This window comes from Branchiostoma lanceolatum, chromosome 2 (genome assembly GCF_035083965.1).
Source record: "Branchiostoma lanceolatum isolate klBraLanc5 chromosome 2, klBraLanc5.hap2, whole genome shotgun sequence".
Taxonomy (NCBI): Eukaryota; Metazoa; Chordata; class Leptocardii; order Amphioxiformes; family Branchiostomatidae; genus Branchiostoma; species Branchiostoma lanceolatum.
The window spans coordinates 38,764,289-38,789,207 of NC_089723.1; the positions used below are offsets into that span (position 1 = coordinate 38,764,289).

At 41.9% G+C, this 24,919-nt stretch overlaps 1 protein-coding gene and 1 long non-coding RNA gene across 4 annotated transcripts in view; one reads left to right on the top strand and one right to left on the bottom strand.

Moving 5' to 3' along the window:
* The window catches only part of LOC136428985 (heterogeneous nuclear ribonucleoprotein K-like), a 47,475-nt gene extending 26,343 nt beyond the window's left edge, over positions 1-21,132 (top strand). The window contains exons 3-17 of one of the 3 annotated variants that reach the window (XM_066418842.1): positions 5,036-5,071; positions 6,054-6,145; positions 6,480-6,536; positions 8,558-8,601; positions 9,294-9,366; positions 10,164-10,289; positions 10,937-11,009; positions 11,670-11,725; positions 12,127-12,340; positions 13,451-13,670; positions 13,972-14,132; positions 15,671-15,723; positions 16,066-16,235; positions 18,100-18,160; positions 19,659-21,132. In XM_066418842.1, the coding sequence (XP_066274939.1) occupies positions 5,036-5,071; positions 6,054-6,145; positions 6,480-6,536; positions 8,558-8,601; positions 9,294-9,366; positions 10,164-10,289; positions 10,937-11,009; positions 11,670-11,725; positions 12,127-12,340; positions 13,451-13,670; positions 13,972-14,132; positions 15,671-15,723; positions 16,066-16,235; positions 18,100-18,139 (1,415 nt within the window). In that variant the 3' untranslated portion in view covers positions 18,140-18,160; positions 19,659-21,132. The remainder of the gene's footprint in view (positions 1-5,035; positions 5,072-6,053; positions 6,146-6,479; positions 6,537-8,557; positions 8,602-9,293; positions 9,367-10,163; positions 10,290-10,936; positions 11,010-11,669; positions 11,726-12,126; positions 12,341-13,450; positions 13,671-13,971; positions 14,133-15,670; positions 15,724-16,065; positions 16,236-18,099; positions 18,161-19,658) is intronic. The other 2 variants (XM_066418843.1, XM_066418844.1) reach the window with 2 other exon arrangements.
* A 441-nt stretch (positions 21,133-21,573) lies between these two features.
* On the bottom strand, positions 21,574-24,674 carry LOC136428988 (uncharacterized). Its single transcript, XR_010754694.1, has 2 exons — positions 23,187-24,674; positions 21,574-23,129 (listed from the first exon to the last, which is right to left on the bottom strand). It is a non-coding gene; the product is annotated as an uncharacterized lncRNA (long non-coding RNA).
* Between the last annotated feature and the right edge of the window lie 245 nt (positions 24,675-24,919).

Below are 24,919 nucleotides of genomic sequence, written 5' to 3' on the forward strand. Positions count from 1 at the left end.
AGCGGATAATGATACCTACCAATTTACATGGTTAAGACAGAGCTTGAATGACAATGGTCCATTATTTACACAAGTTTGTTTTGTTGTTGTTGCTTGCTGGCAATATGACAAGCAGGCCATCTTTGCACAAAGATTAACAAAAACCAAGGACACTATGAAATGTCCTTGCAAAAACTTGGCCATTCAGCCTGATAGTTTAATATGTAGCAAAGACTTTTTGTTGCGGGACAAATTGAGCAGGCGAGATGAAAATTATACAATCAAAAAAGTTAACATGAAGAAAAGTTAACATGAAGAACACTTTCGAACCTCCTCCTGAGGTAAGTCTGCAACGGTTCAGAATAAAATGGTTTTGCAGAATTGTAATCATGAACCCAAAAGCGTTACGGAACCGGTTCACATTGATGTTTTATGACATCGTACATCCGGGTACATGAGGTCAAGGACTGATGAGGTCATAGTTCTTGGCGTCACTTGGGCTTTAGCGAAGGAAAGAGTGAATTCAATGTTTGCTTTTTGCTAAGGTTCTAACAAATGGTCCAATGAGGACACGAGAGCCCTGATATCTATGTGGGGGAATCAGGATGTCCAGAAGAACCTTGATGGCATTCATCGGAACAAGGACATTATATAGAATTCTATGTGTCCTTGATTGGAACCAAGAGGTGTACTAAGAAATTGCCATGGGCCTGAAGGACAGCAGGTTAAGACGGAAATACGCGAATTTGACATTTTTTCGTCCCCGAAGTTATCACAGAAAGTGTCGGAAATTCCCGAAACAAAGGACGTCATGTTTTGATCATGTGACTTGTGAAGAGCCCGGGAACGAGAGGAAGTCAGCGTTTTCTTGTCCAGTCTTGCAAGCCGGACCAGGAAGTCCATGCGCGTTTTGCACGCGATCTCGGCACGCAGTTTTGAAGCTTTCAAAATCGAAATTAACTCAAATTCTAACACCAAAATCTTAGACAAGTACTCCAACAAAGATTTTATCATTTTCTTACACTTAGATGTCAAGAATATGCTGTCTACTAGTGTGCAGTGATACCTTTACTCATTAAACCGTACAAAAATATTTGGCCAGTGCACCCACAGTAAAGAATTAGGTGCACAGCTCCAAAATTGGGTGCACATGCACCCACTATTTCGAGCCCTGGCTGTGAACCAGATTCGTATTGTTCCAATGTAAATATGGAGGGGTGAATGTGTAAAACTTGCATTTTCGTGACAAATGAGTAAAATGGGGTGAATTTAAGTAAACCAAATTGCACTTTACAAATACAAAGGCGGTTCCATCCTTGCAAGTACGTCATTATGTGCTTTGTTTCAAGGGCTGAACAAATGGATCGCCATTGACACTATCGAGAAGTCTATAGACAATATGTAGTAGATTTGTCGAGAGTGGTGGCTTCGATAGTCTTCTCAGTTTATCAGTGAAGTTTACTATCTTTTAAACAAGCCGTTTATCGCCAGTGTCTGTAAATTTAAGTACAGTTTTTTTTTCAATGAACAACGCACACCCTGTATATATTAACTACCCGTATTGTAGCCTAAGTTACTCCTAAACCTTTAAGCCAAGTTGTTTTATAAATTGTCAATACGCATACGTTTGGAATCCCCACCACAAATGTCCACTAATTTTGGGGAAACCATAATGTATTCACATTGTTATGCAGGCCAAGACTTCCACCGCTATTGTTCCTGTATGCAAATGAAATTACTATCACAACATCATGAGTGGCTCAGTAACGCTCCATTCAAACAAGGACATTATATACTTAGTCTAGTAATGTCCTTGATTCAAACAACAAGGTTAAAGAATTCGATCTAAAAGATTCCAAAGTAGAGAGAAGTCAACACTGGAAGATTTACAAAGTTATGAAAATTTAAACACCTCTGTAATTCACTAATTGAACGGGTATTTTCTTATTTTTCGATTTCAGAGTCTCCTGCTTTTGAAAAAAATTCTTAGTTTTGCCAATATCACAATTACAATAAGGCACATCACTCTCGCTTGTGGAAAATATGTCCTGGTGTATGTCGTGCCAGGAAAGGTTAAAGAATGCATTTAAACTTATACAGTATCTATATTCAGCCACCTTTTATAGCCAATGATTTTAAGGAAGGTAAAAAAATGCCATGAACATGTCTCCAACACAATCAGCTATGTCAACCATTTCAGAGGGACATTTTGGAAGTTGGGTTTTTCAAAAAATAATGCCACCCCACCTTATAAAAGTAGCATAAACTAATAAATGTTGGGGGGTGGTGTCAACCAGCAGAGCTGTTCCAAGAGTGGGCACGAAACAATTGGCCTCTACCAGATGAATAGATGATTGATTTGACAAAGGATTTTAACCTCCTTGATTTGACAGAAATTGTTTCACTATAATTCTTATTGTTCTCCAAGCAGAGATTTTGGTCAAGAGGGTTTTAGGAGCGCCGTTTCTCTGGAGGGAGATAAAGGGTTAAGAATTCACAGCCACATCTAAGCCCTCTCAACCAAAATCTCTGCTTGGAAGTTGGAGAAAACTGTAAAGTTACTTTTAATGATATGGTGTATGATTTCCTGATTGCCTTCCATATCTATCTATCACTATATATGATAAAATAAACTTGGTAAGTGAGAGGCAAACAATTAGCAGGAAAATTGAAATACAGTACTGTTCTTTTCCTGTCATACTTCATAGTAAATAAATATATCCCGTGTTACTATAATGTTAGTAACATAAAACTACCTGCACCCTGCTAATTTTAACTGCACCATCTTATTATTTTCCCATTCTGTTCATCAACTGTAATAATTTCAAAGTGATATAATTCAAACCTTTCTAAGGCAGTACAAAGTGAACATATTGTTTTATAAAGAAAATGGCCACTACCTGAATTGGATCACAGACCTACTTTGAATCATAGTCTTGCTTAATTAGACTGTATTTCACACCAACTGGCAAAGTGTGAGTTGAGTTCTGGAGAGTGAGGCATTGACTATGGAGAGCCAGGTATTGCCCACATGGCCATTGCACCTTGGTCTATTTACATTTTTCACACCTTTTCTACCAAATTACCAGTTCAGTGGGTAGGCTTGAGTTCAATGGTCTAGGTAATTAGAGGTGTTATAGCCCCCTGTGGGCGAAAGCAATTGCCACCCGATTACTGGTATCAACCCATATGGACATTATGATGCTGCATTGTGCTAAGATTGGACTACATCGTAAACGTGCATTTTCAACTGATCATATCTAAAGCGGTGAATATCACTGACTTATAATTTTTACATGATTATGTTCATGATGAAGAGAGCTTTCAGCTGATATCCAACTTGTAGGCAAAAATCAATCATTTCTGAAGATTCCTAATAGCTTCTGTTTTTCCACATGTGAACTGACTAGTGTTACATACACCCAGTATTTCCAACCCTGAGAGTCCATCCTCCCTCCCCTGAGTTAAAACAGTGTCCCCGAGTGATTTTTATCCCACGCCATGTTGTTCACATCCTTCTTCATTGATCTACGAGCCATAACCACCATTATCACCTCCCAGTCTCCACCTACCAGATCTATTTCATGGCGGAACACAATAGTTATTCAATTACCAGGCCCTAGATTGACGTGGGCGAAAATAGTGGCTGGGGGAAAAGTGGATGGTCAGGGGATTTAGTGCGGCGTTGCCATGGCAAAGGGATATTCTTCCCCAGGCCGCTGCTTTGAAAGGGGATAAAGGTTGACCTTTATAATTCAGATCTGATGAAATCTTCTTGAGAGCGGATGGGGGAATTGTCGCATGATGTCATCGCTGATACTCTGCGATATTTACACGAAAACAGGGTTTAACATGTACTCTGAGTGCAAGTTGACAAGAAATGATAGTAAATCAACATATTATGTCTTAAAAAGCTTGTGATTTACAATAAGTGTCCACAAATTCATCCAGTTTGCTGCCATTCTGTGTAGTAGATGATTAATTGATTTAGAGGTTAGTGCCAGTAGGATGGATTATTGTAATCCATCATTATTATATCCATGGAGGGATGTTTAAGCACCTTATCATGTATTTATATTTCATATTTTCCAGCACTTCTAAGCATTTTTTCCTTTTTTCCTTTCGTTTTTGTGCTTTTCTTTCACTTATTCGTTCCATCCTTTGGTAGATATCTCACTGCTTGGTACAGGATAATATGAAGGGAATAGTCCAGACACTTGCTCTTTCCGTACATACATATGTAAATGCCATGATGGCCTTTAGTAAAATGTCACTGTGTACGGAAGGGAAGGCAAGGAGTCTTTGCAGTATCTGGATCAATAGAAAAGGTCTGAGTGAAGTGAAATTATTCCACAGACAAACTCTCCAACATTGAAGTCAACAAAACTCTCATATCCAGCTGGCCTGGATGCTAGCCTGTGTGTCCAGGGCCTATTTAGGGTTTAACTGGTGTGGGCTGTGGTGAAATGTCCTTGGGGGTATATTGGCCCTAGAGTCAGGAGCTGGCCATGGCCTGTGTGGGCCCTGGGAACCATCTGTCCCAGGGTCTAACTCAGGGGGACTTGACTGTAGTAGAATATCCTTGGGGGCAATTTGGCCTTGTAGCCAAGCTGGTCTGTGTAGACATTGGAAACAATGTTAGGTCAGGGTCTAACTCAGGGAGGGGCTGAATAAAAAGAGTCTTTTTACACAACGTAGAGATTTATTCCACCGATGTTTCGGGGGGGGGGGGGGTTGGGTGCTATGGGTAGATTTTCCTTGATGCCATGTTAGCCCTGGAAGCAGACTGGTATCCAGGCTAATATCCAGGTTACTAGGCAGTGATGAATCTTAGTCCTCTCTCTTGTGTCTTTGTGTTTCACCCACTATCGTCATCGTAACTAGTATTTGATTATACTGGTGATTTCTATACTCTGACTGTGTACTAGGGTTTCATACCAATGTTTCCCTCTGAGCTCTTGGGAACCTCCGGGTGTATCATACCAACGTTTCCCTCTGAGCTTATCCTGTCACTATCTTGTCTGTGACTAATACATGCTCCCCCTTCTTCTTACAGAATTTAAACAAGAAAGGGATAGCTGGGATCAGGAAGGTACAACCTTTCTTAATGTTTCCCACTGTATGCACTTCCTCTGTCGTTTGGGCCATAGCTTTGGTTAGAAAACAACGGTTTTCCGATAAAATCTGTTCCAAAAGACTTATTTCTTCTCTCACAAAAGAGCCAGTTTTTTAACGGTAATAACTGGTGAAATGTGTTACAGAAGATTAATTCCTTCATTCGTAAAAGAAGAAATTCAGACACATTCAAAGGATTCACCAAGTTTAGGACGGTCCTCAGGAGAAAGTGTATACAGGGTCTTAATCAACTCTCATGTACCAATCATTGATTCCTTGTTAATTTTAGATTAGTTGAGTGGTTGTAATGTACAGCCACTTTATCAAACTGGATAACAAAGGTCCTAACACACAACCAGTACACAATCACCTGCCAACGTTTCAGTGAACGTCTGTCACCTTCCTAAGGGCAACACTGATTGGTTCTACTTCCCACTGCAGCTAGGTGTTGCTGCTGCAGTGTGAAGAATGCGGTCCCAAATGTGACTGAGCTTGTCATCTCGGTTCATGACTGGAGTAGATTTTCTGATCCATGCAGCCTCCTTAATCAAAGTCATGTTTGGGACCACATTCTTCACTCTACAGCAGTGACACCTAGCTGCAGTTCGAAGTAGAACCAGTAAGTATTGCACTGAGTAGTATTTGGCGAAAAGAGTAGGGGTCCTTCCCGATGTGAGTGGTTCAACACCTACAGTCCTTTGGCCGCACATAGGGCAATCGAAGGGCTCCCTTGGAAATCAGTTACTTAGCTAACTGAAGGGACCACCCTAAAGATTGATAGTTGGCGAGGACATCGTCAGAGAGTCTGTCGCCTTCATTGCCCTGAGGAAGGTGACAGACGGTCACCGAAACGTCAGCAGGTGATTGTGTACTGGTTGTGTGTAAAGAACGTTGTTACCCAGTGATTCACCAACCCGATGAAAGTACTCACGGATGATCTCACTCATATCGTGTTGTAGGGAAGCGCCCAGCGGAGGATGAAGGAGGCCAGTCCAACAAGCGAGCCCGTCCACCGCCTCCTGTGGACCTGAGAATCTTGCTGCAGAGCAAGGTAAGCTGGGTGTACTTACGCCAAAAATAGTTACTCAATAGTCAGCAAATTTGTTTTTTTTATAGCACATTTACATGATAGTATATCATTGTGTTCACTTTAGATAGTAGAAATCATTGTCTTGTCTCGTTAAGTAAGTGTTGCATAGAATTCGAAGATTTGTTGCATTTTAGTTTATCCTTCTACACTCAGCACAAAAACTTTTGAAACTTGATCAACCATTCCTTATTACTTCATAGATTGCAATGTATTATGCATCTTTGGAAAGTTTCCGAATTTTGTGGGTTGAATTTATTACAGCATCAAGTTTAAAATGAAAGGTTCTGTTTTCCAGAATGCCGGAGCCATCATAGGCAAGGGAGGGCTGAACATCAAACGCCTTCGATCAGAGGTGTGTTTCTTTTCCTTCTCTTCAGCCAGCTTAAAACTAAAGCATCTTGAATTAAAAAAGGACTGACGCATCTTGACTTAACCGAAGTGTTAAAAGTAAACGACTTATACTTGCCGTGTACAAGCAATACAATACTACAGTAATGTAGGTTAAATGTAGATGATATAGATACTCAACTCGATGACTTGTTATAAGGCTGCTGCTACAATGCTGTCTTCCTAGTCTCTGCTGCTTTCCTAACTTTTGTTCCTCCATAGTTTTTAGCTTCAGCATTGGTAGAAACCTTGTGCAGCATGCTTTTTACATCAATGTTATATTTGCCAAATGTTTACGGTATATTCCATTGATTCTACACGTGAGTGTACTACACGTTAAGTTGGATGAATTAGCCCCTAATTTTTATATCAGCGAGCAATTTCTATAAAAAAAGCGAACCTAATTTCAGCGATACTCTCTAAGTCTAAGTGAGTGGCGATTAATCGGTGGTGGGTAGCCATGTGTACCGTGTTGTGCCTCTGATCTCCGTGCGGATCTAGAGATCCGTGCGTGTCTCTCAGCTTTGTACTGTGTTTCCTCTAGTCCGATGTTACTGCAGCTAATGGTCCTTGTTTCTCCTCTCCCCCTCAGACCAGGCCCGGCCCGCAAGCCCAGTCGCTAATGAGACCTTTGACAATTTTGCAGCCCTGGGGACTATTATGTGATCCTCTCTCTCTCTCGAGATCATTACCGCACCAGTATAGCCGCCTCTTCTTCTCCTCTGCCTCCATTTTATATCTGTAGATGTTACTTCCACGTCCCACAAACTCAGTCAGAACCATCTCCATCACCCTCATCTCTCTTTATCTCTCTCTCTTTATCTTTCGCTCTTTTAGTCCCGACCTCTTGTCATGTTGATACAAGGTAGCAGCCCCCACGCTTGATTTCCACTCTCCGCTTTGTAATCTTACCCCGTCTCGCGCCGTGGGTCCCGACGACACCCTCCCCGGGACTAAGGTGTGATCGCCATGTTTCCTCTCCATTAGAAGGGTCCTGTCGGGGAGATAGGGGGCAATAGTTCATGTACTTGTATCCCTCATCCTCCACCCCCCTCCCTTCAACCCCCCACCCCCTGCAGCCACCCCCCCTGCTCGCTCGCAGCCCCCCCTCCATCAAGCAAGCGCAGTGTGACTCCTACTCTTTGTGGTCCACGACAGCTGGAGTAACCAATGTTGCCGTGCAAAGATCCCAGTTTTGTTTGAACTAAAATGGCGAAAAGAAAGAAAGAACAACATTGTTGCATACACATTAGACCAGGGCTGTCTCCAGGACCCGTCCCTCCTTCCATCTCAGGACGAAATTTTGCTTGTTTGGATGGAAAAAATTCTCCCTGTCCATCCAAAAAATCAAAACTTTAGGACATGAAATTAATGAAAAATGTATTTTTGTAAGCCAATAATGGCAGATTTAAGAACAAAAATTAACAACAAGAGCTCCAAAACACTGATTTAAAGCTGGAGACAGCCCTCGTCACTAGCAAAGGGTCACTCCTTTTTCAATTTGTCACTGCTACCACAATCTTCATCATTTTGGATTGTAACAGTTACTGCATGTCCTACTAGCTTCACCCTGAGAGAATATCCCTCCAAATTTTATCCATCTCTGATTGAAAGTTGGTTACTACAGTTGGTCCTCCTGTCTCTGCGTGCCAGACCATGTTTAACGCCGTTTATTGCCGACGCACTTCTCTTTTAATTTCCCTTCCTCTACACAGAAAAGCGGATACCACGAGTCTTCCACACGTTAATCTGGTATCGTAACGCGTACAACAATGCTTCTTTATAAGTATCATGTTACGATGTAGATGAAATTGATGCCTAATTGACACTGGCCCTCTCTCCAACACCGCTCTTGCCCCCGACCCGCTATGGAACGTTGCCCCGTGGCCCGGCATGGTTCCTCCCGGCCCACCGGTCCGCTCGAATTCCGTTTCGCCCCGGCCCACCCGTCCGTCCCCGACCACCACCGTACCACCACCACACCAGTACAAAGCAACAGTAACCGTCCCTGACTGCACAGGTCCCGAGCGGTATGTCCCAGTGTGTAGGAACCACTTTTCTACACATGAACTTATTTTCCACTCACTCTTATCATTTTTAATAAGTCGTCTCAGTCTTGATAATAAGCAAGTCCCACACTCTTCTTCTCACGGTTGGTATATAAAGAAAAGAAAAAGGACGAAAGAAAAACAGCATAGTGGCTGCTAAGGGGGATCTTTCTGGGCATGTGAGATGCTATGCAGTGGAATTCAGAAGTATAATTGAGAGGAAAACCTTCCTGTAGTCCATCTCGACTGTGGTGTTGTAGTTGTTTCAGTGTGGTGCTGTGACGGCTGTATTATCTTATTTTGTCCCAAAGAATATGATCTAAAGAAAACAGCGTTTTCTGACCCGTATCAAATATTATTTTGCGGTTGCTGTTGTTAAGATATTGACCAGAAAAACCTTCTCCGTCCTCAATGTGTTCCAATAACAATAGAAAGTCTCCAAAACTTTCTCTAGTTGTAAACCAGTCAGGACTTTCCTGTTCCATTTCCGTATCTAAAAACCAGTTCATTTCAAGTTTACGGGATTGTTTGTCCCTTTATAAAGAAGAACTAAAAACTAATTAGTTTCCTTCACGTAAAGTGTGTGTGTTCAGTTTTATTTGGAGTAGGAATAGTTGCGTTGCGAAAGAGAGCGAGGAATGATATGTGATGTTGTTTTACTCCCCTGTTCACAGCATTCTGACCATATCGGCCGACTTGAACACAGCATGCGCCTGTCTACTGGACATCATTCCCGTTCTGGAAGATGTGAGTATTAACTTACTTACTGACTTAATTACTTAGACTCGGGGGCTCCCGTGTCATCCAACACATGAGGCAGTTAGGTTGGCTCAGCAGTAACTATTGGGGGACAGAAAATGTCAAATGTCCTTTCTTATTAGTTAAACTTGCTAATTAGATATATTCCATTTTGAACAGTACTACTGAAATATTAAAATTCTTGATAATTCTCTGGCTTGTTGCTGGTAGTTGCTATAAGAACATGTCGTTATGGCTGGAAATACTGGGTGCATGTACACTTGTGTGCACTCAAATTGCAGCTGTGCACCTTTATTTTTGACTATAGATGAACCTAGATATTTGTGTAGGGTTACCTTTGTAAAAGAAATGTAAGTGTCAGAATATATAGTATAAGCTTGTTTAGCTTTAGAATTCCAGATGCAAGTTCTGAAGATTGCCTAAAAAGACTTTCAAGCCCTGATAATTTCAGTGTTCATTTTAGGCTATCTCTCACCATTGCCTTGTGTGTTCTCCTACAGTGTCAGGCTGTCAGCAGTGATTAGAGAGACAGAAAATGTCAAATGGCTCGTGCTTTTGGATTTCCCAAAGTTTCATTTTTTGCCAACAGTAGCACTGTACAATGCAGTACTTAAGTGGTCAAAGTCTTGATAATGCTCTCTAGTTAAATGCTAGAAGCTTCTACAAGGATATGTCATATTTTCAGTCTGGTCACCGAAACATCAGCTAGGTATAAACTCTTGCATGTGTACAGATAACTTTGCTCTCCTCTCACCATTGCCTTGTGTGTGTGTCTGTCTGTACAGTACCAGCAGCACTATCAGCAGCATAAGGACCTGAACTTTGACTGCGAGCTGCGCATGCTGGTTCACCAGAGTCAGGCCGGCTGCATCATCGGCCGCGCAGGCTTCAAGATCAAGGAACTGCGCGAGGTGGGCATTTACATAGTCGTGACTGGACAGTATCTACATTTGCATTCTCCTTATTTGCATGTTCCTCATTTGCATACTCCTTATGTATATACTCATTTGTAAATACAGAGTGTGAAAATGAGTATTCAAGATCAAGGAACTGCACAAGATGGGCATTTACATAGTTGTGACTGGACAGTATCCTCATTTGCATATGCCTTATTTGCATACTCTTTATTTTACATACTCCTTTGTAAGTCAGGAGTATGCAAATGAGTATTCAAGATCAAGGAACTGTGCAAGATGGGGCATTTACATAATAACTTAATTGCACAACAATTATACAAGGTACAAAGTATGGCATCTTTAACTACAGCTCTATGGGGCTAATCTACCTGATACAAGAGTGTGTAGTGTGGGATCAAGAGCTTTTACAATCATTGGAAGAATTTCTAACGTCTAGACATTCTTTGATATATTTTCCTATGTATACAATGCAGGGGTTGTTACATGTAAATATGTAATTAAATTTGCTATATAAGTCCATTGAGATAAATTCTTGTATATAAAATGACAGCCTTGTGTATAGTGAATTATTATGTGCATGTCGGGTATCACTAAAGGCATAAACCAACATCAACCGAAGTTACTGTTGTCTGTTTTATCAGCAAACTGAGGCCAACATCAAGGTGTACTCAGAGTGCTGCCCAGGATCCACAGAGAGAGTCGTCGCATTGACAGGTACGTACAACAATATATGTTTTACCTGGGCTGTGATACTGTTACATATAGGTGTCACGGACTGGTCTGTATTTTACAGTAACCCACAGGCTTCTAATTATACTTGTATCTCACAGGCTTTCCAAAGTGCAAATACCAGATTCAGACATGGAATTGATATTCTTAGAATTCTTTGTTTGAGGATATGGTACCAAATTTTCTCAACTTCATTGCAATGTGTGTTTTCTCTTAAAGAGTACTCTGTGTGTTCAGCATTGCCAATTTCTTTCACTCCTATGAATATAATTGAAAAATTAAATGAGATTTGAAATGTACAATTTCAACAAATTGAGAGCCGCATCAAAAAATATTGTTGGCATATTTTGGAATACGATGCCACAAATTGCCCCATTGCAATCGACCTGTACAACCTATTATTAATTGGCTTCTAATGCAACATTAATGTAAGGTGTGCCCATTGTCACATCAGGCACGTGCTGGTTAATTGTCCCTGGGGGTGCTTTTGACATAATTGTAGTCTTGAGTGTTTCCATAGTTGCATTGTTACAGTGCAAGTTGGATATTTAAAATTAAGTTCCCAAAACTCTTGTTTCCCCACTTGTCTTTGACTATAGTAAGCATGAAGCTCAGAAGATGATGTATTTTTCTATTTTTCTGCAGGAAAGCCAGAGAAGTGTATCGGTGCCATCAAGAAGATCATTGAGCTGCTGCAGAAAGTAAGAGTCTTTTTTGACAAGCTGTTGGTCACATATGTTTGGATCCTGCTGAATTGTACCACTGTATTTTTCCTATATTTTAGACACAACTAGAATAGTGTTGTTATAAATACCTGCAGTATAGAACTGTTTAGTAATTCAAGAAAAGCCGACCAGCTGAAAAGAACATTGCAAAATAGAACTGAGTCAGCTGACAGATGTGACTTTCCCGACAGACTGCCATTCTCATATAGGACTGTTAAGCCATAGCCGATGCTGTAGGGTTGATGTTAGTAGGATTTTAGCATGATCAGTATTGACCGATGGAGGCCATATATATACAGGTTTTTGCCATACATTGTACCTGTTTCAACTGTTGTGCAATAAAGCTTGACTTTTACCCTCTTGCCTTTGACCTCCAGGCCCCCATCAAAGGTCCCAACTCGCACTACGACCCTTTCATGTACGAGGAGTACTACGCAGGGGAGTACGGCGGCTACACGGCGTTCGATGACCAACGCGGCGGCGGCGGCGGGCGCGGCGGAGACCGGAGGGGAGGGTTCTCCGGGCGGGGAGGTTCCGGGGGAGGTCCGAGAGGTCGCGGCGGCCCACCCAGAGGTCACCGCGGAGGCATGGGTGTGTAATATATTGCTGTTGTTCCTTGCACCTTGTATCTATGCGTGTAAAGAGATGCATTCCCTAGATTTCTGTTCATGAGTCTGTGCAAAATTCAGCATCTGCCTAAGCATGTGCAAGACAGTGTTCAGCTGACCAGTAGGCCACGACTGGCTACGGCAACCCTTGGTTAGTCTCTACCAGACTAACAGCGTCGGCTATAGAGAGAACATTTGCCGGGGGACTTTGGCCATGGAGGATAACATTTCCATCCGCTGTTGCCTATTTGACCCTCTCTCCGTAGCCGACTCCCTTCATACAATTGACTCTATTTGGCCAATTTCTACTATTTTCCCAGCGACCCGCAGAGACTGGTAGAGGCTAACCCTTGGTGTCTGTCTTCACTTTCCACCGAGTATCCTCTCTCTCTACTGAATAAAAGTGCACAACGAAGTATTTTAATCGAGTGATGTTTCGGTGACCATCTGTCACCTTCCTCAGAGCGATTCTGACTGGTTACTAGCCTGAGGAGAATCGCCAAAATATCGGTCGAATAAAACACTTGGTTGTGTGCCAAGACACTTTTTATTCCGTGACTTCCCATCCAGATGAAACTATTCATGTTTTTTTTCTCTACTATTCTCCAGGAGGCCTGAAAATCCTCTTCCTCTACTGAATAAAATGACAAGTGCATTTTGGTGACCATCTGTCCCCTTCCTCAGGGCAATGCTGACTGGTTCACATTGCACTGCAGCTATAGGTGTCGCTAGTCAGATTTGCCCGGAGTAGATGGTCACCGAAACATCAGTTGAATAAAACACTTGGTTGTGTACAAATAGTATTTTCATTCAGTAGATAAAGAGGATTCTCGGTGGAAAGTGCAGACAGACACCAAGGGTTGTCGTGGCCTATGGAAATGATCTTTATTCCAAGTTCCTCATTTATTCAGCGACTTACCAACCTTTTTATTCATTAGAGAAAGAGGATTCTTGATGGAAATTGAACACAGACACCGAGGGTTGTCGTGGCCTATGAAATGATCTTTTTTCCAAGTTCCTCATTTATTCAGTGACTTACCAACCTGGTGAAACTATATGTTGTATTCACGGCTCTTTCTCTACCGTTCCTCAGGAGGCCAGCGGTCCATGGGCGGCAACATGGGTCACCGTGACGACTTCCACGGTGGCCACGGGGGCGGGAGGGCCGGCGGGCCCCGCATGATGCCCTCCGAGATGACTCAGATGAGGTCTGGGCCCCCTCCCAGCAGGGGACTGGGAGGAGGGGGGCCGCCCCCCATGCGCAACAGGGGGGGTATGGGGGCACAAGGAGGCAGAGGTGGCATGGGTGCCAGGTAGGGAAAGTTCTTCTATTAATACACCTCTGCTAGTTGTCTCCCACGTTACACCTTCAAATCCCTTTTTAAGACATGCAAACACGATAAAATCGTATTTGTGTTTTTACTTGTTTTTACCTCTTAAAAGCTATCTAGGGAGGATACCACTACAGTACTTGTTGGCAGTCTTCCATAGCTCTTAGAAAAAAAAATTTTGAACGCATCAATTCTGGGTTGATAACCCTAGTACTTGAAGTACTCGTCTATTTCTTTTCTGAGCTGGTGTCGGATACTGAGCCTGTATTCTGTGTCCATGCAGTGACCGGATGGGCGGCTATGGCGGTGGCGGCCGGGACTTCACGCGGGATGACTACGGCGGCGGCAGTCGGTTCAGCAGAGACCGCGGCGATCGTGACGGGATGGGCGGCGGAGGTTTCGGAGGAGGTGGCGGCGGCGGCGGCTTCAGATCAGGCAACGATGGTGAGAGTGTGCCTTAGGCTTATAGCAAGGCTTTATTACAGACTTCCCCAATGGGCTGTATAGATTACCTGATGGCAGTGTGGGGGTTCTACTTTGCACTGCAGCTAGGTGTAGCTGCTGCAGTGTGAAGAATGTGGTCTCGAATGTGACTAAGTTTGTATCTGTATCTGTACAGCCGGTACAACTGCCCTTTGGCGTAACACACTAGTTTCTGCATCTGTATTGCCAGTATAACCACCCCTCAGCGAAACACATCCTCACACGAGTTGTGACATGGTCCTAATTTAAACTCAGTCACATCTGGGACCGTATTCTTCCCACTGCAACAGCAACACATACATGTGGCTGCCATGAGAAGTAAAAGCCGTTAGTATTACCCTTATGATTCTGCCTAGCACACCCAAGTGTCCCAAGCCAGTATAACCGCCCTTTGGCGTAACACTCCCTCACACGGGTTATGACATGGTCCTAATTTAAACTCAGTCACATCTGGGACCGTATTCTTCCCACTGCAACAGTGACACATACATAAAGCTGCCTTGAGAAGTAAAACCTGTTAGCATTGCCGTTATAATTCTGCCTAGCACACCCGAGTGTCCCATGCCCTTTAAAATGCCCATCATAGGACACACAAGCCTGTGCCAGGAATTTGTGCCAGTGCAGTGGAAAGTAGGCGTCCCCGGGGAGTCTTGTTGCGTGTTGAAATTTTAATGGGAAAATCCACCTTGCCGACAGATAAAGCCTGGATGATTGAAAGTGTGTGGACAGAATGGGATGATAAGACACGTCCCCGGGGACAATAGGTTGACCTTGTTGTATTGTAGGGTGCAGGGTGATGAGATGAAGGTTAGTGGCACAGGGCTTGAAATTCCAGTCAGACCCTTGTAGTGCCTACCGGTAGTCATACAAAGGGCACCAAGTTTACTGGCTCTCTACTGAGCTCGAATCTGAAACTCTAAAGAAACAAGACAACTGTTGAGGTTCTATTATTTTTTCTGATACTGAAATATCAAGCAGGGGTTTATCTAAATCAGGAAAGAGGGGCGCTGCGCCCTCTTGTTTCAGCCCAGCACCCCCTTGTCGAATTCAGATCTTAGCTTAATATCCAGCATACAGCCTTTACTCAGCAATGGATTCTTCCATAAACACATACAATTTGGCCCCTCACCTGTGTGTGCTCCCTCTTATTCAATTTTTCTAGAAAAACCCCTGTCAAGGATAATGTACATGTAGATGTGCAAAAGTACCTTTTCGCATATCATCCTACATAAATGCCTAAGTGTGCACCCACAGTCAAAAATAATTAGTCTCTACCACTGTTCGCTGGAAAAATAGTTGAAATTGGCCAAATACACAGATAACATGTCAGCTGATCATAGGAGTAGGAGTATAGTATGTGAATTGTGGAGCAGAGACTTAAAAATTAAGTGCACAGCTCCAATTTTGCATGCACAAAAAATGCACTGAGTATTTTTATCCCTGTGCCATAAGTATGTACCAAAGTCCGGTTGTTAATTTGTGTATTTTCTGTCCCACAGGATTCAGTGGAGTAGGTAACACCACCTCAACACAAGTCACAATTCCGAAAGAGGTGACCTTTTATTCCTATATCTTATGAGCAGATCGCACTCTGTCCTCTATTGGAGTAGCTTCGAAAGAGATTGAGGTACACCTCTAGCCATGATTGTAGTTGTGAAACTAGTTCGGTAGTTGTAGAAGGAACACTAGTGTATGAGGGAGCTTGTGATTGTCAAACCTCTGCACGTAAAAGAATCCAACACACTTATCCAGAAGAGTAGAGGTGACCCAGTGTGCTTTGCTAAAAAAGCAAGCCATAGCAAAGCCCCTCTACTACTAGCTACTTGAAAAAGCATCATGCTTCACCTCAATTCAGGATGACTACTTTACTCTTTACCACTTTCTGTACCCGCAGTTGGCAGGGTCCATCATCGGCAGGGGGGGATCCCGGATCCGGTCCATCCGCGAGAGGTCGGAGGCGCAGATCAAGATCGACGAGCCGCTGCCGGGATCCACCGACCGGATCATCACGATCTCCGGGAACGAGGACCAGATCCGGAACGCGCAGTACCTCCTGCAGACTAGGTGGGTTCCTCGGTGTGGGCAGGGGGGCCTCTTGTTTCCTGTGAGCGACACCTACGATCCATTCCAGAGGGTAGAAAGACTCTTTGCGCACAGCCACGCGTTTTATTCCACCGATGGTTCGGTGACCGTCTGTCACCTTACTCTGGGCAATTTTGACTGGTTCACATTGCACTGCAGCTCAGATAGGTGTCACTGCTTACAGATGCGGTCCCAAACACAAAGTATTTCGATATGTATGACAGGGTAGAGACTCCGATCTGATAGAATCACCGATTCTGCCGGTAAAGATCCCGATGAGAGTTTCTGTCGACAGAGATCCCGATCTCTGCCTCTGCCAGCATAATCGCCGATTCTACCAATAGAAATCCTGATCGGGGTCTTTGTTGACAGAAACACTGATCAGGATCTCTATTCTACCAGCGATTCTACTAGATCAGAGTCTCTACCCTGACATATACATAGATAGCCGATGCGGTGTCCACAATGCGGTCCCAAGAGCCGCAACACCTATCTGAGCTGCAGTGCAATGTGAGCCAGTCAGAATTGCCCCGAGGAAAGTGACAGACGGTCATCGAAACGTTGGTGGAATAAATCTCTTGGTTGGGTACAAAAGAGTCCTTTTATTCAGTGACTTACCAACCTGATAAAACTATTCACGGACTATCCATTTCAATACTCACACTTTTGCTTTCACTTTGTGTTGAATTGATTCTGAGTTTCTGGGCCCCAGTTTTCATAATTATGTACCTTAACTTAAACCTCTCTGAGCTTCTTGTGGACCGACTCTGACCTGTTAAGTTGCTGTTAACAGCTTCATCATCTTAAGAACATTTTATATGCTGCTTCTGTAGACAAATCACTTGCCAACAAGCTTTTGATCATTCTTCTGATTCTTCTTTAGTTGAAAGCTTGTAAGAGATATCAAACATTTCCAGTTGCGTAATGAAATACATTTTCTATTATGGCATTAATGGCTTTGGCTAGCTGAAAATTCCAGGCATGAGAAAAACCAGCATGTTACCTGCTGAAAAACACTGATCCATGCTTGTCGTAGATATTTCTATTAATGTTTCTTTAAGAAATACATACTTCTAGGCTTTTGGCTAGCTGAAAATTTCAGACAATAAGAGAATGAACAGCACCAATCCATGCTATCAGTGTTGGTCCACAGAGCTCTGCCCAAATTGGGACGTGTTTCTCCACATCCAGTTCAAAACGAGACTTGGATATTTGATGTCCTCAACAGCAGACAACTGGCCCTTTTTGGCACACAGGGTCGAACATTCCCCCACTGGTGTCTATGTGTCGTTGTTGTGGTTAGCTGTAGTGTGAAACTGGGGAGGACACTCTCTGTTTGGCACAGCCGTGAGTTGGTTCTACTAATGGTACAAGCCCAGTACTGTAAATTCATCCATAAGTAGGTTTTTGTACTGTTTTTTCAGATTGCGTTTGAAACTATTCTTTGGAAACACATATTCGTGGTGTTAGATTTGTAATGGAGTCATTGAGAACATAAAACCACTACGAAAGTTTCAAGATTTGCAGTGGAAAAAAAATGACATCTCAAAATACAACTGGGCTCTGCATCTTTCTCCTTTTCTCTCTTCTGTGGACCTCATTCTCTTAAAGAGTGACACCCTTTAGAAACATGTAATTTATAACAAGACCAACTCAGTTGATTTTAAACATGGTGTGATTTCACTTACAATTCAATTGTTGATAGCCACTCAATTCATGTAGAACCAACTCCAAGGCTGTTTGCTCCCCCAGTGTGGTATGCTACTGTACATGTATGTGTTATAAGTTGTACAGTCCCCAAAGACGTGTTGTGACAGAATTTTGCACGTATCTATCTTCATTGTAGTGTTCGAGGCGATACCTTGATGGGCGATCATGGGTACTGAAAGGGTCGCGCGAAAGAACAGGTTTGTTGCCACCAGTGTGACGAGGTTGTGTGCCGTTTCTTTTCTTTCTTTTTTTAAAGAAAACAAAATCCTCTTCTTGAGTAAGATGTTATGCATGATACATGTGTGTTGGTTGTTGTTGTTTGTGTATGTTGTTTCAGTAAGTAATAAGGCAGCAGTGTTGAAATATTTCACTTACTTGGGAGTTCTTGACTCCACAAATGACTGGTTAAGGTTGAACATGTTTGAAATGTTGTGTTGAGACAGACATTTATAAAGTGTTTAGTAAGAATATGGGGGGGTGTGTCAAGGATGAGGTTGTCTCTATACTGTAGAATGATAACTGATAATAATGGGTCATAGGGAAGGATATGATATACAGTCAAACCTGTACAAGTGACCACCTCTACATAAGGACCACCTGGCCATTGATATACAGTCAAACCTGTACAAGTGACCACCTCTACATAAGGACTAGCTGGCCATTGATATACAGTCAAACCTGTACAAGTGACCACCTTTACATAAAGACCACCAGGCCATTGATATACAGTCAAACCTGTACAAGTGACCACCTCTACATAAGGACCACCTGGCCATTGATATAAAGTCAAACCTGTACAAGTGACCACCTCTACATAAGGACCACCTGGCCATTGATATACAGTCAAACCTGTACAAGTGACCACCTCTACATAAGAACCACCTGGCCATTGATATAAAGTCAAACCTGTACAAGTGACCACCTCTACATAAGGACCACCTGGCGAATGAGAAGGTGCTGTGTTCTGTATGGAAGACTAGTGATTTTGTTGTTGTGTGTCGTTGCAAACAACAGTAAATCACAGTCTTCCTTACGGCGCATCGGCAAAGTCAACTCGTCTGCTGGCAATCGGTCGTGTATCGGCATTAGGTTACTACTGGTAATCGGTCGTGTATCGGCATTAGGTTACTACTGGTAATCAGTCGTGCATCAGCAAAGTAGTGGTGGTGATAGGTTCTTCTGACAGAAAAGAACTCTTATGAAAGATAATCAGCAATTAGAACAAGGAAGGCAAAATGATTATGAAGTATGACGTAATGTTTCACCTGGATGTCTGACCTTCATAAAATGTGTTAAGTCTAATTTGTGGTCTATATGATTGCAAACCGCTCTGACCTCTGACCTTCATAAGACCACACCAATTTTATTTGTTGGTTCTGGGATTTGAAAAAAAATAGCGCTAAATTGAAATATTACCTTGAAAACAGAATCTGAGGGCTGTACCTTGGTGCAGACAAGTTTCTGGGAGTGAATTTTACGTGTGGTAAGATACAAGTTTTCCTCCCAGCTTTCTGTTTTCATCTTGGCCGCTAGCTAAATTTTCACTTCAAACAAAATGTTTAAGAAGCAAGGAAATTATTTGGTGTGAGTCTTCTTTCCTACCAGGATGTGTGACATTTGGTAATGTCTTAATTCTGACTTGTGTTCCATATGATTACAAACAGCTGACCTCTGACCTTTCATCTCTCGTTCCAGCGTCAGACAACACTCTGGGAAGCTGTTCTGAGCCGACCCCTGACCTACGACCTCCAGCAGCAGTGTCCCTCCTCCTTCGGCCATTTTTGTGCGATGTTTTAGTTTGTAGTTTTATCGCCCTGTGTAGGCTGCTGCAATTATTGTATCCGGCTTCTTTTTCGGCACAATTTTATTATTGCTCTTTTGTACGGTTCACAGAGACGCAGGCACCCGAATTTCTACCCCTTTGTAAATTGATTACCCCAGGAGTGCCTGAGTATTCATACAAATTTTACGGAATTCATACAAAGTTTTATGAATTTTACGGAATTCATACAATCCATTACTAAGAAACATGAATTTTAAGGAGTTCATAGGATCCACTACTAAGAAACATGAATTTTACGGAATTCAAACGATCCACTACTATAAAGAAACATTATGAATTTTGCGGAATTCATATGTTCCACAACTCCGAAACACACAAATTTTAGGGATATTCCATGAAACTCTTATGAATGCCGTAAAATTCCTATATTTCTTAGCAGTGGATTGTACGAATTCCTTAAAATTTGTATGTTCCTTAGTAGTAAATCGTATTAATTTTGTAAGTTTCGTGTACTACGTAATCCGTAAAACTCCTATGACTTCTGTAAAATTGGTATGAATACTTCGGCACCCTGTACCCTGCCCTGCAAATGTTGTTAATTGGCACGCTGTAAATGCAGGTTCCATGGAGTTGCCCTGGTGTCGACGTGTACTTCTGGCTTTTTATATAGTGCAGTGATCGTTGTTCGGACTGATGAAAATGTCCACTGATAAACAGGGCTCATGTTGAACTAACACTGTCGTCAGATTCGTGTAATAATGTGAACTAAAAAATGTGATATGAATGTTAAGGCCCCACTGCCCACTAGACTGCGATCGCTGAGCGAATGTACAGTGACCGAAATTGGATTTTTGTGACCCTTGATTACATAATAATTCCATTCGTAGATAGGAGTACGCATATGCAGTGTCAAAGGTGAAGGTCCCCGAGACGTAAACAAAACGCGTATGGGCATTGTAATACAAATCTAGACAATGTCGCGACGAGAACTGTTAACAAGCCAGGGGCCTTTTGACACTGCACATGCGTACTCGAATTTACAAATGGGATCTTATTAAGATATGATGCAAGATGTAAAAGCATGACAAACAAGACACGCAAAACTTTTTTAAAAGTTGTTCTGTCTCCATGGAATTCGTTGAGCGGTCGCAACCTCTAGTGGAGAGGGGGCGTAATTAACGATGTCATGAAAGTACTAATTTTCGTTGGACTAATTAATTGAAGATGTAGACTGAGAGAAATGTGGAAGGGTTCTTTCTGCTTTGTTTGTGGAAACAGGATGCCAAATGAAGAATAGTAAGCAAGAGAAAAGGGCAGGTGGTGGATGTATTTTTAAGGACCACATTTATCAGATTTAATTTTTCTTCAAAAATAAAACAACTATAATTGACCAAGAATTACTGTACTCGTCTTGTGTTGTCAGATCAAAGTGTGATGTATGTCTGTGACTTGAAAGGGTCATGCTTCTTGGATCTTAGATTAAGTTTATGCATTAATTATACAGCGGTAAGAGAATGTTTGATTTCCTAAAACATCTTAGACATTGCAAACCCCCTGTTTGTGTGTCTGTCTGTGCGTGCATGCATACGTTTTCTTTTTCAATTTCTCTTGCATAACAAGTACACTGTCTTCAGGTGAAACAGACCAGTTTTGTATAGTAAAATACAATATGTGTATGTGTTAGACTGGACTGTAAGATTTGGTCTTCTCATACTGGGATAAACCCCTACTCTTTTGGATTAAGTGGTGGGTTCTTTAACAAAATTTTTAGGATGGTACAATCATGTAGATAAAAGAATGGCAAAAGAATAACGCACACACAAGCTGTTCACATTAGCTGCATTTACTGTATTCACAATAAGCTGCTAAAATAAAGATTGGATTATATAATACAATAGCTTTTGTACTACAAAAGAAATTGCAAGTCATTTGGAAAGAAAATGGACCGACTCGCTTTAGTTAAGATCTACCCATGCATCAGCATAAGGGACATATTATAAATATTGGCAAGCTTGGAGTCATTCTGCTTTGTATCTGCAGATCAACCACAGTCACAAACACATGACATGGGCAGCTTGAATTTCTACATCAATGAAACAAAACAATACTAAGAAATGCTGGTCACGTAGCTTGATATTTTTTAATCTTTTTTTTTTAATGTTGTACTAGTTATTGCCTTTTTTGCATCCTTGTGTTGGTTTTTAGACAGGAATGAAATGTTAGGGAAAAGTTAGTTTTTCCCATTTATACTTACATCACAATGCACTCTCAATATACCCACATGTCGGGTATTCCAAGACATTGCAACAGAAACAAGTCCTTAGTTCCAAATGGTAGACCAAGTCTTCACCCCCCCCCAAGAAGAAGAGGCATACCGTAGTAGTTATATACATGCACATAGATCTGCTACTAGTGCATTCTACCGTACACTGCTGGGTTCACTAAAAGAGTATTAAAAACATCGGAAATGCTTTCATATATTGGAGAAATTGGCTGTCTTTGAGATAGCCTGGGTGCTATCCGATTACTACCGGGGCCCCTACACTCGCTACCAATTGAAAGATGTTTTCAGGGTAGTGAGTGTAGGAGCCCCGGTAGTAATCCGATGGCATCCAGGCTATCATTGAGAAGTGGTTTGCTGTGCGAACTGCAAGCAGCTCTGCTCAAATTTGGAAAATGTTCCTTTGTTTGTTATTTAAGGCTGCACCAAGTAATTTTTATGGATGACGTCCTTTGGAGACCCTAAATCTAATGCGAGAGCGCGAAAAAAACACAAGAAGGGCCGAAAAAAACAAGATGCCTAGATTTGAAACATAACAGTCGACGACACATGTTAGGACACAAATTGAATGAGAGAACACAGTGTAACAACTAACAATTCTTTTTTTCATCACGAAAACAGCAATAATTTGAATAAATCAGTTGGAGTTGAACAGTAGTTGTTGTCCTGTCCTGTTTCTTTCCATATCCCATTGATTTGATACTGTCGTAACTCTTTGGTCATAGTTACAGGAAGCGGAATTTCTTGTTTTTTTTTCTGGGAACAGACCAAAATCAGTGCGCGCGCGGACGTCATCCATAAAAATTACTTGGTGCAGCCTAACACTTATTTATTGAGCCCTGCAATGTTATGGCAGAGTTCTTTAAACGGTTCCCAGGCTAGGAGCATCACACGGCAATACATGACAGACCCAAGCCTTACACAACACAGCTCAGCTAAGTTCATTCGGACTTGCCAACAGGCTATCTTCTAGTCTCTAGTGTAACTACAAAGAATTATACCAACTACATTGTACAGTCAAACCTGTAGAAGGGACCACCTCTACGAAATGACCACCCGGCCATTGATATACAGTGACTGTCAAACCTGTACAAGTGACCACCTCTACATAAGGACCACCTGGCCATTGATATACAGTCAAACCTGTACTAGTGACCACCTCTACATAAGGACCACCTGGCCAATGATATACAGTCAAATTTGTACTAGTGACCACGACATAAGGACCACCTGGCCATTGAGACACCTTCTTAACTCAGAAACTTCTGTTCAAGTTGATTCTACAGTTGGAGTGAAGGGAAGCAAGATCATTAGTACACCACTATCATGTGTATCAATTGTACATCTGTTCCACAAGGTGATGCTTATAACAAGTGAGACATTGAGAAACCAATGGAATCAGTTAGAATTGCTTATCAAGGACCTGAAACAGCACAACATGGGTTCAATCTAAACATAACAATTGGAATAGTTCGTCGATTAAGGCTAGACATCAAGGTAGTAAGATACGCAAGATAATAGTTACACAAGCAACAGTTATCTTGAGAATTGGAATTATAAGCTGGACTTTTTTTTCAAGTAGTGTGTAAATATACAGTTCACTGGTGCACTAAAACTCCAGTGGTCCCAAAATACACCTCTTCCTTTAAACCGTCTATTTCATTCTTTCCTTGACTTACAGCTTGGTGAAATTATCTCTCACTTGTAACTTTCTCTATTGCTCTACATAGAAACTAGTTTCTTTCTCCAATAGTTTTTCTTATTACCTGTGAGATTCCGAAGGACATCATTGTGAACGTTAGTTCATCTATGTAACACATTCTAATATCTTCTCAGTCACACAGCACAAGCAACTTGTTATACCCAATATTCTCAGTCCTTAAAATAGTTAACTTTATCTTTCTCCAAAATTGTTGATCAACCTGTGTTCTACCTATAGCCTGGTAAGGTTCTGCCTCAACTATACGAGACAGATTTTCTTCACTACTGAGTTTTTCTTAAACATCGAAAAGCAAAACAATGCTCTATAATTGTACACAAAAATGTACATTACACGGCAGCCACTCTGTAACACTTCATATGTACATGGTACTGCTTAAAAAGAATAAGACTGTTCACACTTCCAAATGTGCATGCGCAGTGAGATGCATTGTGGGTAATATGTCAAAGGCCCCTGAGAGATAAACAAAACATGTCCAGACATTATCAAGCATGGTCCAGACATGAATTGTTTACAAGTTAAGGGCCTTCACCTTTGACATGACCCACAATGCACCTAGTTGCACATGTGCAGTTGGACCCTTGAAGTGGCTTATAGGACGAATCCCTGAACTGCCAACGCAGTGAAGGAATAATTTAACAGAAACAGAATTTGTTCAAAACTGCCGACAGTTCCAGATGCCACAAGATTTTGAAGATCTTTGCATACATGTAGATCTCCATATGTGACACCTTTCCCCGTGTGGCAGCTATCATTAGCCTGGAATCTAGTCTTCTTCAAACAGTCGCTACCTCGCCAAGAAGACTGGATTCTAGGCTAACCTAAATTCATCTGACACAGTTACAGTATCTTTAACAAAACTTAAGAACACACGAAGTTTACGACATGTCACCAGACTGCAACTCGCTTCTACGTGAACATGCATGGTACAACCAAGGAGGTTATATAAACTACGCACAAAAAGTTTGGAAACTTAACTTTAGTCGATCGTATATCCATTGTTTCTTGATCAATTTCAATGCATTATATATTGATGGAAAGCTTGTGTAATTTCCTTTCCTATGATACCCAAGTCATTATAATTGCAATCTCATGAAGCGAGCGCCAGGCCTGCTTACGCGAGTGGGTTGTAGAAGAAAAGTGCCCAAATTTCCATGCTAGTGTCAATTAAC